The sequence below is a fragment of the Lynx canadensis genome, chromosome A3 (assembly GCF_007474595.2).
Source record: "Lynx canadensis isolate LIC74 chromosome A3, mLynCan4.pri.v2, whole genome shotgun sequence".
Lineage (NCBI taxonomy): Eukaryota > Metazoa > Chordata > Mammalia > Carnivora > Felidae > Lynx > Lynx canadensis.
In genome coordinates this window covers 108,931,928-108,950,481 of record NC_044305.1, presented here as the reverse complement: position 1 = coordinate 108,950,481, position 18,554 = coordinate 108,931,928, and the positions used below count along the sequence as shown (strand labels likewise).

The window sequence follows — 18,554 nt, the reverse complement described above, 5'->3', positions numbered from 1 at the left end:
TGCTACTTTGTATATATAATCTGATTGATTCTCACAGCAAGAGGTATTATCCCAATTTATAGATGAGGAAATTAAGCAACTTGCCCAAAGTCGTGCAGTTGATAAGCAGTGGAGGCAATATGCTTACTTCCTCTAAATCCCTGGACTCTTTCTTAAGGAGGCCAGAAGGGGTAGGAAATGATGAGGGTCCGACTAGGAAGGCGGCAACAATGATGAAAAAGGGAGATCAAATTCTTTTTTTTTTTAATGTTTATTTATTTTTTTGAGGAGAGAGAGCAGAGGAGGGGCGGGGGGGGGGGGGGGATGCGGACAGAAGATCCAAAGCAGACTCTGTGCTGACAGCAGAGAGCCTGATGAGGGGCTTGAACCCACGAACATAAGATCGTGACCTGTGCTGAAGTAGGATGCTTTACCGACTGAGCCACCCAGGAACCCAAAGAGCTCAAACTCTTGAGAAGAAGAACTGAAAGACTTAGCAAACAATTGCCTATGGAGGGCCTTGATGTGGAGCCTGGGTAGAAGGAGAAATGGTACTGTGGCTAAGCTAAATAAAGATACCAGGAGAAAAACCTGGTGTGGGACAAAACATTATTAATCTGCTTTTAGCTATGCTTAGTTTTGAGAATCCATTAGAAACTTCCAGTGAAAATGTCCATCAGGCAGTGAGAAACAGTTTGTCTGCTGAACGGAGGAGATGGAGGTAGAAAGAAAATCTGAGGCATTGCGGGCAACTTGTAAAGCCGTGGAAGGAAACCAGCCAGGTTTTCTGTTTCTTTTCTCTCAACTCAAGGTACAGATGCCTTTTGAGCTTTGTCAGCCACCACCACCCCCAAACCATCTACCCCAATTCAGGAATGAAATGCAGAAACGTAGGACAAAATTTTACACGTGGACACAAGGAATAATTCTCTGACCTTCTGTTGTTGGGTAGAGTTGAGGTGGCTTCAGTAGAAGTGTGAGAATTCTAAGTAAAATGATAAGGGGCAACCCACTCTCTCTACCTGCCCTCCACCAAGATAAAGCCAAGGGCATCCGTCTTTAGACTTCAAGTCCTGGTGCACTGTCCCCAAGAGCCAAGCCACCATGCACGCTGCCCAGCACAGGCTTGAGGGGCTAACACAGGTCAGGGAGGACATGTGCCCTGTTTGGGGATGGGGGAAAGGTGAGGCTCAAAGCTTGTAGGTGATGCATAGCACCCCTGAGATTTTTTCTGAAAATATCCTAAATGACAGAGAGTGTGGTGGAAGGGCAAGATTCCACTGTTGGATTCCCCAGCAGGTTCCACAAATGAACGACAGAGTGTCAGTGGGCGTGAAAGTGAATAAGCACGGAAGGAGTTCGTGCAGTCTCACTTCGGTCAAGCACCAGGGCTATCGCCTCGTCACTCTTTCACTGATGGACATGTTCTCATCTCCATCCACCCTCTCCCTCGCCACTTGCCTCAGGATGTCACATGTTCCGTTGTGAGCACACAGGGGTCACGGTAGGACAACTCTCCCACCATGAACTTGAAATGACAGGAAATCAGATTGCTGGATAAGACCAAACTTGAAAGTCAATGCTGATGAATCAGGGAAGAAATACAGGAGGGAGACCGCCTGAAAGAACAAATGTGTTCCTGGAACAGCAAGACTTGACTGGATTCTGACTGAGAAGATATCTGAAGAAAAAAGGCATCCGTGAGAAGGAGAACCCTGCTCAGCTATGAACAAGGCAATTGCACTTGGTAAATTTTCCTGAGTACCGACTAGGAGCCAGCAGTGAGCTCACATTCTATTGGAGGAAGACAGGAAAATAAACAAATGCACCTATAACCAAATGTCAGGTAGTGATTTGTGTGTCCCAGGTGGAGGATCTGCAGAGCAACGACAGTGGCTGGTGCTTAGTGGCCACAGCAAGATGTGCCCATCGAGTTTGTGGCACGGATTGTGGAGGCATGCCTGGGACCTACAGCCCCAAACCTGGGTCTCCAGCATTCCTGGTGATATTTTGACCTACTAATAGCCCTTCTGTTGATTCCTTCTGTGTGAATTTCATGAAGACACACACAGAGAAAGGAATACATATCAAGAGTACGCAGCTCGATAAATTTTCCAAACTGAGCATACCTATCTAACCAGCACCTGAACCCCTCTCATGCTCCCTTTCAGCTCTTTGTCCACCACAGGTTAACTTACATACTGATGCTAACACCATAGATTTATTTAGCCTGTTTCTGAACTTAATATAAATGGAAATACATACTGTCTGGCTTCTTTCACTCAATATTATGTCTATGTAATACATTCATATTGTTGTACGTATCAGTAGTTGGTTCTTTTTTTCTTCATGGTAATTTCATTGTTTGAGTATATTATGATACATTTATCCGTTCCATTAAATGGACAGGTCATTTCCATTATTCTTTTTTTGTAAGTTTATTTATTTATTTTTAGAGAGAGAGAGCACAGGGAAAGGACAGAGAGAGAGGGAGAGAGAGAATCCCAGCAGGCTCTACACTGTCAGCTTGGAGCCCGACGTAGGGCTTGAATTCACAAATGAAATCACGACCATGAGCCGAAATCAAGAGTTGGATGCTCAACCAACCTGAGCCACCCAGGTGCCCCTATTCTCCTGATAAATTCTTTTTCTGTTTAGAGCTGTTAGAGCTAGTTTCTAATGTTTGCAGCTATGAATCCTGACTGACACATTTTTGTTTTAATTGTAGATTGTTATTGAGTGGGGAAAGTGACTGAAGATTTTCTGTAGAATGTCTGTAGAAATTCTTTCTTTTTTACAATGCTGTGAGACATGGACTTCTTCTTCCTCAGCTATTTGGCAAGGAACACAGCCCACTCTGTCTCAACAGTGAGGTCAAGGGATCAACAGTAACATTCTTCATAGTTAAAACTGGTTCCTGGCCCCTCTTGCACTGTTGGTGGGAATGCAAATTGGTGCAGCCGCTCTGGAAGCAGTGTGGAGGTTCCTCAGAAAATTAAAAATAGACCTACCCTATGACCCAGCAATAGCACTGCTAGGAATTTATCCAAGGGATACAGGAGTACTGATGCATAGGGGCACTTGTACCCCAATGTTCATTAGCAGCACTGTCAACAATAGCCAAATTATGGAAAGAGCCTAAATGTCCATCAACTGATGAATGGATAAAGAAATTGTGGTTTATACACAATGGAATACTACGTGGCAAGGAGAAAAAGTGAAATATGGCCTTTTGTAGCAACGTGGATGGAACTGGAGAGTGTGATGCTAAGTGAAATACGCCATACAGAGAAAGACAGATACCATATGGTTTCACTCTTATGTGGATCCTGAGAAACTTAACAGGAACCCATGGGGGAGGGGAAGAAAAAAAAAAAAAGAGGTTAGAGTGGGAGAGAGCCAAAGCATAAGAGACTCTTAAAAACTGAGAACAAACTGAGGGTTGATGGGGGGTGGGAGGGAGGGGAGGGGGGGTGATGGGTATTGAGGAGGGCATCTTTTGGGATGAGCACTGGGTGTTGTATGGAAACCAATTTGTCAATAAATTTCATATATAAAAAATAAAAAAAAAAAACTGGTTCCTGGCTTAAATACAGTAATTTCTGGAATAGTAGCTATAACTTGGGGTCTCTTTGGTTGCCACAAATTGGTTAGAAGGCTGTCTTTGCAGGGGCCATTGAAATGGCCACTTCTGGGTATGTGCCTCAGCAGTTATAGTGGCTTCCATCTTGATTGTGCAATAGGAGAGGTTTTGAGATTGTGGTTTTGGTTTTCTTCACATCCCCCCTGGCCCCAGCAGCTGCTCTTGGGAACTCTGAAGAGCATTATTAATAGGGTAACACAATCCAGTGAAGAAGAAAATGACAGACTCAATGAAAGGACAGTCATTACCAGTTATTCATCCATCATTGGGATCTTCTCATTTTCCACGCACACAAGAATGCCCCTCAATGTGGGAGTCCACCCTGTCTGAGCAGGGCTGTAGGAGAAAAGAATGGCCCACTCTGCCTTTTCCTCATTTTCCTCTCTGGCCAGTCCATATCAATTGTGGAGGCCATCATTCACAGCCTGATTTTCGAGCAATGAGTTGGGCCAGCCAGTAATTGTTCCCTTTGGTTATTCAACCCAGAGGCTTGTAATCACCATGGCAAGTACTCACTGAGCACTTACTGTCTGTACCGGGTACTGTGCGAGGGACTCCATGTGCATACCTTCTTCATTAAAGGCCAACTTCTCTATCTGTGCTCTGGATACCATCCTTTCATCCTTCCCGAGGCCTCTCCTCCTGCAGTGAACATGAACCTCTCTCTTCTCTACGTAAGCAGTCACTCCCTCTCCCCTGGATCATTTCCACGAGCAGCCATTTCTCCCTCCGGGCACACTTCCATTCCTAAGGTCTTTCACAACACAACTTCCTGAAATAATTATCTATGGTCATAGCCTCGCTTCCTCATCTCCCAGTTTTAGCTCAGCCAACTCCAGCAGACTTTCCTTCTCTCCCTGCCACTGAATCTGCTGACTTCAAGGTCATGAACGACCACCTTTGGCCATCCAAAGGACATCATCACCTCTGTCTTCATCTTACTAACTTCTCAGTAGCGCTTGATCACTTGACCACTCCCTCCTTAAAATCTTCTCTCCCCGTTTCCATGATGCCATTTCTCTTTTCCTCCTTCCTAACCTGCTGCACCACCTCTGACTTTTTGCTGATTTCCCTTTCTCTGTCTAATCACTATGTGTTGGAATGACGAAAGACTCGGTCTGGATCTTCTTATCCTGTCCATCTGTATACCCTTTTCCTAAGTGAGATAATTCTATCTCATGGGGATTTTTTTTTTTTGGTTAAGTTTATTTACTTATTTTGAGAGAGGGAGAGAGGCAGAGAAAGAGGAAGAAAGAGAACCCCAAGCAGGCTCTGCACTGTCAGCTCAGAGATGGACATGGGGCTCAATCTCACAAACCATGAGATCATGATCTGAGCTGAAATCAAGAGTTGGATGCTTAACCTACCTAGCCACCCAGGCACCTCTGATCTCATGTTTTTAAATACCGTCTACATACTGATGATATTCAAATTTAAAATATCCCATCTTGATACCAATGACCCTTCCCCCAAGCTCAAGCCCCTACATCCTACTGTCTGCTCTGGATCCCCAATGTCTAAGAAGCATTTCAAATCTGGTGTAGACAAACAAAGCTCTTGGTTTCCCCATCCCCAGCTTTGCCTCCCACTCTCAATAAACAGCAGGAATACGCACCCTCTTGTTTAAGGCAAACATTTAAAAATTATCTTTAAGTTATCTGTCCCTCATTTTCCCAAGTGAATCACCAGCAAGTTCTGTTGGCAACAGCTTCATATCAACAGTTAATTATGAGTCTTGTATTGCTTTTCGTTTGACCAATTAAAGAAAGTTGGGAAGATGGAGGGAAACACCCATGTTTTCTCATATTCTTCATAATCACCATTTTAATAGCTGTGTGATGTCTCACTGAGTGGACGCATCCTGATTTCCTTCACAGGCCTCTGATGTCACATCTTCACTTCTCATATTTGACTTTCATGAACAATTGTGCACCAAATACCTGCATGCACATACAGGTGTTGTGTTTTTGTTTTTAAAATAGAGAAGCTGATATTTTAGTTCAATATAAGATCACTGAGTGGTTGCCTTAGAGAAGGAACTAATATCTAAACCCTATCCCTCACAATTCAAAATTAGAGAAACCAAGAGTGGAGGAACCGGTGTGACCTCCCAAGGTCCTGTGGCCAAGAAAGGCAAGGAGACCACTGAGGCACAGGCCGTGGGGAAAGGGAGGCTCAGGCTAGTGGTCCAGCTGTAACATGATGGATGCTTGGGTTCCTCATGTAGCTGAGACTGAAGCACCTCTGGGCCCAGCCACCCTGTTCTGGAAAGATGTTGTCATTCTGGGAAGGATGAATGAACAATGACAACACAAGCATTTGAGCTGGAACCTTGGGCGCCAAAATGTTGACACTATTAAAAAGCTCAGCGTTGGGGCGTGGGATTACATTTCAAAGACAGCTCCTGTGGCAAGTGCTGAGGCTAACAGGGACCTCAGTCTGACCTTGGACGTGGATGCCCTGGACCACTTTCAATAGGAGAGCAGGTGGTAATGACAGAAGCCAGAGTAACTGAAGCTGGAGGCTCTGCTGTGGTCTCGTCCATTTCTCTTCTTTTCTGACCCTCTTTGGATTGATGGAAGTGCCTAGTATTCCTGACCAATAAAGCAGACTGTAGGAAGCCTCAAAAAGTCAACATTCGACTTCCTGCTAATAGAGCGTTGGAAGTTTAAGCCCCTAACTAGAAAATGGATATTTGCACCTTCACACTGTTGCTCAGGCTTGCATGTTACATGCAGGATTCTTTCCTGAGGCTATATTCCCGGAAAAAGGATTATTGATTCAAAGGACATGAACATTTTTATGACTCTTGGCCAAAAGTACAATTTTTTTCAAAGGGATGCACTAACATCCACTTTCTATTTCTCCACACCCTCTCCAGAGATGAATAATTAAATGGATTTTTTTTGTGTGTGGTCAAAACCAAGAATTCATTTTTTTTTTGAGAGGGTGGGGAGAAGAGGGGGGAGAGGGGCAGAGGGAGAGGGAGAGAGAGAATCCCAAGCAGGTTCCATGCCCAGTGCAGAGCCTGACGCAGGGCTTCATCTCACAACCGTGAGATCATGACCAGAGCTGAAATCAAGAGTCAGAGGCTCAACTGACTGAGCCACCCAGGTGCCCCAAACCAAGAATTCTTGAGAGGAGCAATCAGTGTGAGAAGCAATGGCCCACAGAGGAGTAAGTGCCCTTGTGAAACACACTCATTGCTACTGGTTCTGAAACGTACGTTCCCAGGCTGCTTCCCACATGCCTCATCCACTCTCTCAGGGCTTCCCTTCTGCGACAGCTGGGTTGGGTTCTCATGCCCTCACCCTCCCTTCTCATGCTCATTAAAGCCAGCATAGGGGCAGCTATGACATCATCCCTTACCTCTTCATGTGGCTCTAAATCAAAGTATTGCCTCTTTTTTTTTTTTATTTTTTTTAATGTTTATCTTTATTTTTGAGACAGAGAGAGACAGAGCATGAGCGGGGAAGAGGCAGAGAGAGAGGGAGGCACAGAATCAGAAGCAGGCTCCAGGCTCTGAGCTGTCAGCACAGAGCCCGACGCAGGGCTCGAACTCATCAACTGCGAGATCGTGACCCGAGCCGAAGTCGGACGCTCAGCCGACTGAGCCACCCAGGTGCCCCAAAGTATCGCCTCTCTTAAGCACATGTGTGTCTCTTAAAGACTGAGGAATGAAAAGCTCTCTGTTAAAGGAACTTTGAGCTTAGATGTCCCAGACTGAGAGTCCATCAAAAGCTGGACCTTTGACTCAACGGGCAAAGGACCTCATCGGGCTGTGATTTGAGAAGCACCAAGAGGCCAGAGCTTCAAAGTTGAGACCAGGAAGATGAAGTTGGATTAGGAGGCTCTAGGTGCACCAGAGGAATGAGGTGGTGGGAACCAAACCTGAGATGAGGAACCCAAAGTGGAAGCCCCCAAGGCTGAAAACATGCTCCACTGATGTCAGCATTTCGCCCAAAGCCGCTCCAAGGTGAGCATAGCTCACTTGAAATAAAAACCTGAAAGTTGTTTTTCACGCCAACAAATAAAGAGCAATTTAATAAATACTCGTCAATTATTTTTTTTATAAAACGCACGTAAAGCATGAATGGTTTTAATCTTTTATAGTCATGACAATAAAAGCTTTTAGTCCTGTTCACGGTTCTATTGTTGCATAAGCCTGGGCAAGCCTTGCAATCCTGCTGGCCTTGACTTTTATTTATGAGCTATAGACAATTACACCCTGCCTAATGGCTTGGGGGGCAGGTGAGGATGAGGAGGGCAAATTGAGTGTTTAAGCTGAAAGTCAGATGTGTTCTTTAGTGGTTGATGCCAAGCATTACCTATGATCAAGGTCTAATCTTGAGGAGTTCAAGATTAAATAACAGGTAGACGTGAATGCCTTGAGCTCGTTGTCTCATGTCACGGATGTGTAGTTAACAGCCTACAGCCCAGGTTTGTAAGATACTAATGGGAATATAACACAAACCCCACAGAGAGTAAAGGACAGAGGAAACTTAAAAATAAGAGGCAGGAAATCAATGATATTTAATTTGGACATGTGCCCCCCAATGCATCTGGAGAAAAATCAACAGAACATAGATATCAATGGAAAACCTAGAGAGATGAGCCATAATTACTCTAAAAAGATACGCAGACAGGAAATTGGATAGGAGGTTAGAATGTTGTTTTAGGCTGCACAGATGGCCTTTTGTGCCTGCAAAGGGAAATTTGTTTATCTCTGAATAAAATGGAATTGTCTATAAAATCAGGCTAAAATTTGCCATAAGCCATTTCTCAACTGCAGGGGTTTCTGTATTCTGTAGGTCAGTCCACGATCCTTGCAGAGACATGGGTGCAGGAAGGGGGTCAGGTTTACGGTCAGACATCTTCGTGGGATCTTTGCCTTTTGTAGCTGTGTGTATTCTAACTTATCAAACCAATGGGTTTCATTCAAGAAAACGGAGAGAAAATATCTCCCGTTCAAGGTTGTTGGAAGGACCACAGATAAAACAAGTTCCTGGCACATGCAAAATAACAAATAAATGTCAGTGAACGGCAGCACCGTGAGGAGAAATGAAAGTGGACTCCTGAGTTTTCAAACTCCACCCATCACAGAGTCTTTCTCTGCCCTACGTGGTCCCACAGTCCAGATCCCTGCACCCGTGCTCCTCACCCGCAGCCAGCAGAAGCTCTAGAATTGTTCAATAGGAGGGGCTGGGAGATGATGGAGACTGGGCCAGCCGCTGGGAGAATGAGTTGGAGCTGAGCTTACGTGGGGGACGTGCTTGCTAGCTGCCCCACTCACCAGCCGCCACCAGCAGCTCCCAATCTGCCTACAGGGTTTCTTAAATGGACTTGACAGGATCAAAATCTAGGCTATTTTCCCCTTTAAACTATCCATTTTTCCAGTGGCAAAGTACAGCACTTTCTTGGTGTCTTCCCTCTACAAATCATGATGGGATACATTTTCAACACAGGCTTTGCCAATTGTTTTTCAAATGTTGTTGCACATAATAATTTTAACCACATGCTTTCTCAACGGCTTTATATACTTGTTCATATGATAGTTTTGGCCACATGCTCTGCCGCATGCTGACTGCTAGTGGTTTGAAGAAAAGCTATTAGAGATGCGGGCCCTTGTACCCCCACCGAGCCACCTGTTGGCACCACCACTATGGTGGCGGTGGAAGTAGTTCCTAGGAGGTAGTTCCTCCTCTGGAGGAAGTAGTTCCTAGGAAAGCAGGAATCCTTTCGGGCAATACCCTTGACTCTGATACCAAGCTTAACAAGGGGATGTGCTGCATTCTCAAAACAGAAATAACAGCTGTGTCCATCAGAACCCTCAGAGACCCTGAGATGTGGGGGACGGGAGCAAGGGTGAGGTAGAGGGAGGCTGGTGGGAAGGTCTTACCTCCCTGACTTTCCCTATCCTCAAGCTCTTTATGCTGAAAACTGCTGATGCCAGACAGACTCTGGATTTGGGTTGGATGTTGATGTGCTGTGCATGAGTCAGGATCTCTAGTCCTCACCCCAAAATGACACCATGTCGAATGGCACTTTGCCCTCTGCCCTCTTAACTTCATTGGTTTCATATAAATGCAGCGTAGCCTCTGGGTCAGAGGACTTTTCAGAAAGGGATGACCAAAAATAAATAAAGCCTCTGTGTGCACAGAGGAAAGGAATGGGTCAGAGCGATAGGCCAAATATTGAACTATGAGAAAAAGCAATTGGAGAAGTAAGAAAAAAATGGAACTCAGAAGTTGTAAGTTATGACTGACTTCTCAAAAGCTGGCAGAACACTTGAAGCCAGAGTAGAGAATGTAAAGAAATTCATAAATGGTCTCTATTTTAGCTAAAGTGAGGAAAAAGCATGAACTTCAAGTGAAAATAATGTTCAGAGATGAACACAGGGCGCATTAAAGATGTGGAGGAAATTAGGAGCAGAGAGATACACGCAAAGAGAGACTAGACGGTATTTTAAGCAGTGGGACTCAAATAAAAGTCCACACACACACAGATAAAACCAAAATATTTAGTGATTTCCTTTTCCTGTGGTCAGCTTTAGAATCTACCCCAAGGCCATTTGCTTTTGTGGTTATTCAGATTTTGTTTCTCTTCTTTCCACCTCCTACTGTCTAGTCCCTAATCCCCAGAGTTTGGGTAGAAGAAGGGAGAGGAAGTGAAATTCAAATCTGTGTTTGGCCTCTGTTCTTGGCCTTTTGGCTGAGAGATGTGAGGGGGAAAGAGGTGTCTGTGGCCAGAGTGTGGTTCCTAGACTGTGTGGGTGCTGTTTGTTTATTTTTGTGTTTAGCTGCTCTACTCATATTGCCCCAGTTTACCACATCAAGAACTGTTTGGGCAGGAAAGAGAAAGACTCAACAAACATTTGTTGAATGGCATGAGTCTGCTTTGCTCCCTCTTCTTTAACCTTCCTCAGCGGAGTTTATCACGTTCCCAGCACAGAACACGTGCTAAAGTCTGATTCAGTCTGTTGCCCATGATGCGCTAATCGCCAGTGGGACACAAAGTGGTCTAAAGTGTGCACCAGCGAAAGATTTTATGTCAACAACAAGGTAAATAAGAGAAAGTCTAAGCTACTCAGGAGCATAAGCTGTTTTCAAATATTTCCATATGTAGTTGCTTGCCAGTGAGAAACATGCTAAATACCAATAGCATTTCTCAATTCATTAAAGCAAACCAGCGGGGCCTCACCCTGGGAGTGCTGAGGACCCTTTCTTAGCCACTAGTTCATGTACATTACATATACATGTTAGTTATAACCATGCATCCTTTCCATAGTTCTCAATATTTCAGATCATTCGCTAACCTGGTCTGCCCTTCAGTCATTCCAAGCAAGGTTTTATCATTACCTACAAAACTATGCAACAAGGCAGGGAGCAGTGTGTTCCTCTAATACTGACTGTTTCTTTCTCCTTGTTTAATCTGGAAAGGACCCTCCCCACCCCACTTCCCCAAAATCAAAATTCTGTCCTTCGAGATGACTTAGGGCTGGATGAAAGATAAAAAGGCAAGGGTCTCTGAGGTCAGTGAGGATTGCAAATTGATTTGGAAGAGGAGAAGAGATCCAAGAAGTTGGAAAGCCTGGCTCAATGTGGGAAGCCTCTTCTCTTAGAACATGGATCCCAATTCTCTTCCAGTTCCATACAAGCTGGGTATAACCAGCAGGAAATTTAAAGTCCCTTTCAGGCTGTAGCCCATGACCTGGGGAGAAGCTCTACTCACCAGCATACATCTGGAAAGGCACCATTTTGCCACATTGGGCTCCCAAAGAGCCCTGCACCTTGGGTGTTTTGAGAGAACCCCAGGTTACATAGGAGAGATACACTTCTTGCCTCCACCATTGATGGTAAGCATTTCTTCAGAGTCATCAAAAGAAGACAGGCTTTTTTTTTCCTTTGAAAACTTGACAGGCAGCAAAGAAAAAAGAAAGACATACAATATTCCAGGAATCCCACATTTTTAGAGCCTTTTCATCTGTGAATCTACTTTCCACTGAGCTCATGTCTACCTTCTGATGGGCTTACCACTCTACCCCAAATTCAAGTCAGTAACTTGTTCAACTTTGACCAAGAGACATTTTTAAGAAAAGTCCCATAAAAGCATAAAATTTTACATATGGCAAAGGCAGTCAATATCTACATAAAACTGATAAACATGCATGATTCCAAGGGAGAAATTTTCCTCTCTGTATTATCTATGATTAAACTTAATATGGTTTATATATCTTTGGTCAATGAATCATCTCCTCTGATTTTCATCCATCCTCTTCACCATTCTGGGAGTATGGGTCATACAGTCTCACCATCAGTAAGTCAGGGATGCAGGTTAGGGCAGCTTTAAAAAGTCAAATTCAGTTATTGGAGCACAAATACATGACTATATGATGACCTTCTGATGGAGGTGGTCATTAGGTCCTGGGCTAAGAAATCCTCAGAGAGAAGAATAAGGGAGCACCAGGTAGGTTCTGGTGTCCCTATATGACTTGACAAAGCAGTGAAGAGTAGATGTGACTTTCATCCATTCATCCCCCATTCTCCCTCCTCAAGCCATTCTTGTCTTCTTCATATATTCTCACCTGGTTCTTCCTGACCCTGAGTCCTAAAAGAAGCCTAATTTCACTTCTAGACCTCCCTCCATGAAAGTAAAGAATCGATACAAACTGGATCTACTTCTCCTTTTAGAAGTTAGAGGGATTTCTAGCTGAAATCCACACCAGATGAGATGGTCTTCACGAATGTTAATTCTTACTTTGAGCACAGAATCAGCACAGAATGGGCCATTGGATATGTAAAAACACCCCCAAGTCACCCAGTGAAATGGACAATACTTAGAGCCATGGATACACTGTCTACATACCACCTTCAAATGAATCTTTATTCATTTGTTTAGTCGACAGCAGGAAGCCAACTGCTTCACTTCGGCCCAGAGTGGGGAATGCTAAGACACTGAACAAACTGCATGCAGTTTTCCAAGCTTCAGTAAATTCGAATTAAAACACTGACTGAAAAAGCCCCCAGTACTTTACATGTTGAGCTGTTGTTGAAACCCTTTTTCACATGTGATGAGCTCAGATGCAGAATGTTTTGACTCAAATTGCATAAAGGCTTGGCAAAGGCTTGTGGGGAGGAGCACCCTGTCACAGAAAGCAAGAGAAAAACAAGGCTGGGGCTCGGCACATTCTCTCAGAGCACACAGGCCACCGTGGGCCAGGGTTTCTGTTATTAAAAAAGCAAATAGAGACTTCTCTCAACACAGCACTAATTCCCAGGTTACAATAAGTCAACAGACACTTTTGTCATGGCTTCCTGTTACAGAGTATCCCAACAAAGTACATCTTTGATGGATTGACATCTGTTCTAAAAGGCAGAACAATTAGACATTAGCCAATATCTGTTTCAGTTATGTTAAAGTCACAAATGTTTAAAACGGCCATCATTTCAGAGTTGACCGCATGCAAGATACATATTGCTTTAATAAGTTTATTTAACATCTGGAAGGGATACACATTTTGCTGGGACACACTGTTCTGAGGAGTTTATAAAGGATGCGGTGCTCACAGAGCCCAGGGTTGTTAGCACTGACTCTGCTAGCACTGGTACTCCCCAGCATAGATGCCTACAGTGTGGATCTAGCTGCAGACTTAGGCTCAGATTTCAGTGTTTCCTGAGAAAAGTCCCTGGGAAGGACTATGAACACAGCTCATGATAAAGTTTTTGCCCTCAAAAGACCGTCATTCTATTCCTGTGTTTCAGTTGAAACTGTAGGAAATCCAGGTTAAAGAGCTAGATGGCTGCAATGAATGGACCACACAGAATGCCATGCTGAGCTATGTACACTTTGTTTTTCCATTAATGGGGAATCCAGTAAAGTTTTAAAAGTTTCTTTGGGTACACGAGTCCAGCAAGAGAGAGGAAGACGAATTCAAGGGAGTAGACAATGTAGGGAGATGTAGGGAGCAATTCAAGGCCTCGAAGTGAATAATGCTGGGAAGAACAGGAAGGAAGGGAAGAAAATAAGAGACACTTCAAAAGAAGAAGTGATAGGGGCACCCGGGTGACTCAGTCAGTTAAGCATCCGACTTCGGTTCAGGTCATGATCTCACAGTTCATGAGGTCAAGCCCAGTATCGGGCTCTGTGCAGATAGCTCAGAGCCTGGAGCCTGCTTCTGATTCTGTGTGTGTCTCTCTCTGCCCCTCCCCTGCTCATGCTCTGTCTCTTTCTCACTCAAATATAAACATTAAAAAAATTTTTTTAAATAAAAAAGAATTGATAGACCCTGATACTGAGCAGAATTCCAAGCAAGAATCTTGAAATTCACCCTAACTGGATCTGCTTAGTCACATGCCCACCCAGAACCAATCACAATGACCGTGGAGTCAAATATGCTGATCGGGGTCACATGCTCCACCCCCAGAATCAGGTTCTGTAGAGACAAATGGATCCCCAAACCGAAACGAGGGCTAATGGGCAAAAACTAAATAGAAGCTGCAGGATTAACCCAAATATCTATTATATATTGTTTGGCTGAATCCTTTCCTCTTTGTTTCTATTTATGACTTTTCTGTTAGATACAATTAAGTGGTTTGCCCAAAAGTTTCAAAAATGTATTATACAGAAATCAGAACCGCTGTACTCACCATAGTGTTGAGAAAAGAGAGCAAGTGTTTAACAAAAACTTTTGAAAGGGTAAGAAGAGTGACTAGAGTGAATAGGTTCAAATTCTAGACAAACGCAACCCAGTCTTTGCCCCTGAAACAGATTTTAGGAGCATCCTCTAAAGCCAGGTGAATTCTGAGGCTGCCGTGTTCTGCATACTTTCTCCCCTGATTCAGTTGTGGGCTGGGCTGGTGGTTGATGGCTCTACAATATGAGGCTACTTGTCACTCTGGAATCAGTGATGAGGGGTGTGACAAGGTTTGGTGTATCTTTGAAAATTACTTAAAAATGACTCCCGGTTTTGATTTTTCTCCCTACACTATTGCATAAGAAAGTCTTTAGCAACCAGTGGTACGTGCTTCTGAGAAGCATTGACCACAAGTGTCTCAGATTCAAAACACATATTACTTTGTGGAAAGAAAGGCACCACCCAACACACAGACCCATCCTAATTTTGAATGGACTTAATTTCTGGATTCTAGACACTGCCTCACAATGCTATTAAAAACAATAAAAGAGTCTCATTAAAACTCCGGAGGCTGAGCCCACGAACAGTGACTAACGGAGTTCCTAAGAGAAAGGTATATGGACAGCATTTCTAAATTTTGAGCTGGCTGAGGCAGATGATCTCACAGAAGGAAGGGTTTTCAAAATATCTGACGCTGACCAATCAGGGCAGACAGCCAACCAACCTCAATGGTCACTGATCTTACATGCTACCTTTCCTCACCCATGGACTGGGCAGACCTAAGAGGGAAACAAACACAAGGCCGTGTTAGAGCAAGAGAAGGCTGCTCTAAATGCGGGAATGGGAAGCCAGCCCATCCCTCCTAATTCAAACTGTTCCAAGGAGAAGACACTGATGAAAAGAAGGAGGGAAAGAAGTTGAAGCAGACATAAGAGGTGGCAGAGATGGACAATGATGAAGCAGAAGTGGGGAAACAGAGGGAGAAGAAATGAACAGAGGAGAGCAGGAAGGGACACGGACATAGAGGAGCAGACGGGGAACAAGGAAGAACAGTGAAGCAGTCCGAGGAAAGGGGAGGCTGAAAATTCAGCCAAGTAGAGGAGGAAAAAGAATGATGATGAAAGGTAAAGCAGAGAAAGAGAGGAGCTAAATCGTGATGAAAAATGGTAACGTTTCATAGTGATTATTGTCGCTCATACCATATAATGCAGGGGTCAGCAAACTTTTTCTATAAAGGGGTAGACAATGAATAGTTAAGCTTTGTGGATGGTACAGTCTTTGTTCAACTCACAACTCCAGTAGCTGGAAAGCAGTCCCAGACAATAAGTAAGCAAATGGGAGTGGCTGTGTTCCAGTGAAACCACAGAAACAGGCATTGGGCTGGATTTGGCCTGTGGATCATAGTTTGCTGACTCCCACGGACGAGGGTGGTTCTGAAATTTCTGGTACCTCCACAGTGCCCAGCATGACACAGGCACAGAAAACTAGAAAATATTAGAACTTCCTGGAACAGCCATTTTACAGCACCCCCCCCCAAAAAAATGGTCAAAATAGCAGCCATTTTCAATGGCTTTTTAATAACTTTTAACCTACAAAATGACAGTTTCCTGTGATTCAACCTCTCTGCTGCTTGATTGGTCATTTGCTCCCTGGCCCGTATGATAACCCCATGGTCTCTCTCTCCCAAATAGATCCCATGACAAGGTACACGGAAGAGAAGCACTAGGTGGCTGATTCAGAGCCATATTCAGTGCTGGCTGTTAAGCTTTCAGATTGGCAGAGTTCTCCATCCCCTATAGGTCATGGCTCCACAGAGTTTCAATCTGGGTCCCAGTACTGCTTCAGACACCAGAACCAAAAAACAAAACAAAACAAAAACCCTTTTTGTCTCTTTAATTTATACCCTCCCCTATTTCCTCCCGTTTGGCTCCTAGAATGCCTCTAACTTAACTGCAGATCTAGGTTCATCTCCAATCACCATTAATTTCCCTAAGGGGCCTATGGTGCTTGGGAACAGCTTCAGTGATGGGAGGTAACAAGGTGTAGCCGAGGGGGTTCCCCTGGGTGTTGGAGCCTGCTTAGCTCTCAAGCTCAGTATCAGAGAGGTAGGGGCTTACTCTGGCCTCAGGCTCAGACTTCTGACAATGACCTCACATTCTCTTGTTTTGTGATTGGGAAGAGCACCTTGCAGCCCCTGACATGGACAATTCTCGCTTGGCCGAGGGTTTCTGTTTGGGGAAGCCAGAGCCACTACTCTATGGCCTCTGAGGCACCATGCAGGTCATGTGAGGTTGATTCTGTGGCTGGTTTTCTTTTGTTTATTTTCATTTGGTACCTAGCACGCTAGCCATCCTTCCAAGTTTGTCTTGGCTCCTGACCTCAACCATTCTTCAGCCACCAGTGGTCCTTCTCCCATCATTTCCCAGGGTAGCACAAGCCACCTTGTGAATTACCAAAGAAATGGCCCAAGGGACATTGTCTTGAAGCCACACGATTGCCTGTAAGTAAAACTTGATGATGCCAAACATTCAGAAAAGGAAAAGGCAGCACGGGTCTAGCTTGACCACCCGATCTGCATTCCAAGGAGAACGAACACTCAGCTCTTGCGGGAAGGGAATCCTAACGTGTTACTCTCCTAGTCAATAAAGTGCAGAAACCCTTCTGTAGGCATTTTGCCTCTGCAGGAAAAAGTCCAGCTTGTATTTAGGAATGAATGAGTGTGCATGGGTGTGTTTGCATGAGCATATTTACTTAAAAACATTTTCTAGTAACTGCTGACAACAGCAACCCTAAGCCACCAGACACGCGGTTCTCCCCATCTTGAAATGGCCTGTTTGCTCCCCAGAGAGGCAGCTGTGATGCTCCAAAGAATCATCCATGGCCTCCCCCGTCTCTGAAATCTACATGCCCTGACCCTTACTCCCCGGCCTCATCTGTCTTCCCAGCCTCTCTGCTCCTGTCACGCAAAGTTACTCAATACCCAGTAGGAACTAACCAGAGCCAAGGCACCATGTTCCCACAGCTCCCATCTTGCCATTCACTTTGTGTGGCTCGGTTCCTCTGCACTGCCACCACAGGGCACAGAAGGGGAGAGAGCTCCACATTTCCATCCCCAGCTTTGGGAACCAGATCATTCCTCCTCCTTTGTCCCGCACCAGTCACTACTGCCTCTGGTTGAACCCCTTCCCCACACCCTGCTATCTGCAGCCCAGCATGTGCTATTTTTTGTAACCAAATCTCATGGCAGGCTGCAGGCAATCCGGTCATATCATCAATAGAGCTTCATCTTTTTCAGTCTACTTAGAGCTCAGGTTTAAATCTACCTAACTAGCTCTTTTATCTGCATTATCTTCCATACTCTTTTTTTTTTTTTTTCTCTTTGAGGTCTTAGTTGATCCCGTTTGAAATGGTGGAAGAAAGAAGCTTTGTTTAAGATAGTCTGATTTACTATATCTTTCTCGTCTCTGTTTCTTCCTTTGTAAAAGGACTACTTCCTTTGTAAAAGTAACTACCCACTTGAGAAGGGCCCGCTGAGCCCATGCATCTGCAGGGAGCGTATACTGTGCCACTATCCATCCAGACCGGAGCGCAGCATCACCTGCAAGCTTTGCGAGGTTGTCTGCCCCGCCCAGGTCATCACCAGAGAGGTCCAGCCTCGGACCACCCGCTATGATAATCCACCCGGCCAAGTGCATCTACTGCGGCTTCTGCCAGGAGGCCTGCCCTGCGGACACCATCGTCAAGAGCCCCAACTTCGAGTTCTCTGCGGAGACGCATAAGGAGCTGCTGTTCAACAAGAAGATGCTCGACAACAGGGACAGGTGGGAGGCTGTGATCATGGCCACATCCAGGCCAACTACTTCTACCGCTGACGCCGCACATCCAGCCGGCCTGCCCACAGCACGAGCTGCCCAATGAAAGAGCTCTGCCTTCTCCCCCTACCACCACCCCTACCCCCCCCCCCAGAAAAAGCATTGCCTCCTTTAGCAGTTGTTTGTTTCCATTGGTGGGGCCATCCTGAGATTTTTTTTCTCTTAAGAAGTGAAAGATTACCTCCCCCTCTCAAGAATGCTAGATAATTCATCAGTGTGAAACACGTTCTGGAGCCAGCTCTCTTGTATTCACTAAACCCTCCTTCCCACCTGATTAATAAATATGACTGCAGATGCCACTGGGTTCCTTCTGTTCTTGGAACAGATCTTACTTTTCCAGGGATGGGGTAGCTGACTCACAGCCCCCTGTGCTGCTTCTCTCCTGCTTGTGATAAAACAAACACAAATCAATAATTGTTTTAATGTT

At 44.8% G+C, this 18,554-nt stretch overlaps 1 protein-coding gene across 1 annotated transcript in view; it reads left to right on the top strand.

Moving 5' to 3' along the window:
• The window catches only part of LOC115511280 (NADH-quinone oxidoreductase subunit I-like), an 83,392-nt gene extending 65,265 nt beyond the window's left edge, over positions 1–18,127 (top strand). Inside the window, 3 exon segments of the mRNA XM_030311815.1 lie at positions 17,741–17,929; positions 17,931–18,096; positions 18,099–18,127. Of these exon segments, the coding sequence (XP_030167675.1) occupies positions 17,741–17,929; positions 17,931–18,096; positions 18,099–18,127 (384 nt within the window).
• The last annotated feature ends 427 nt before the right edge of the window (positions 18,128–18,554 follow it).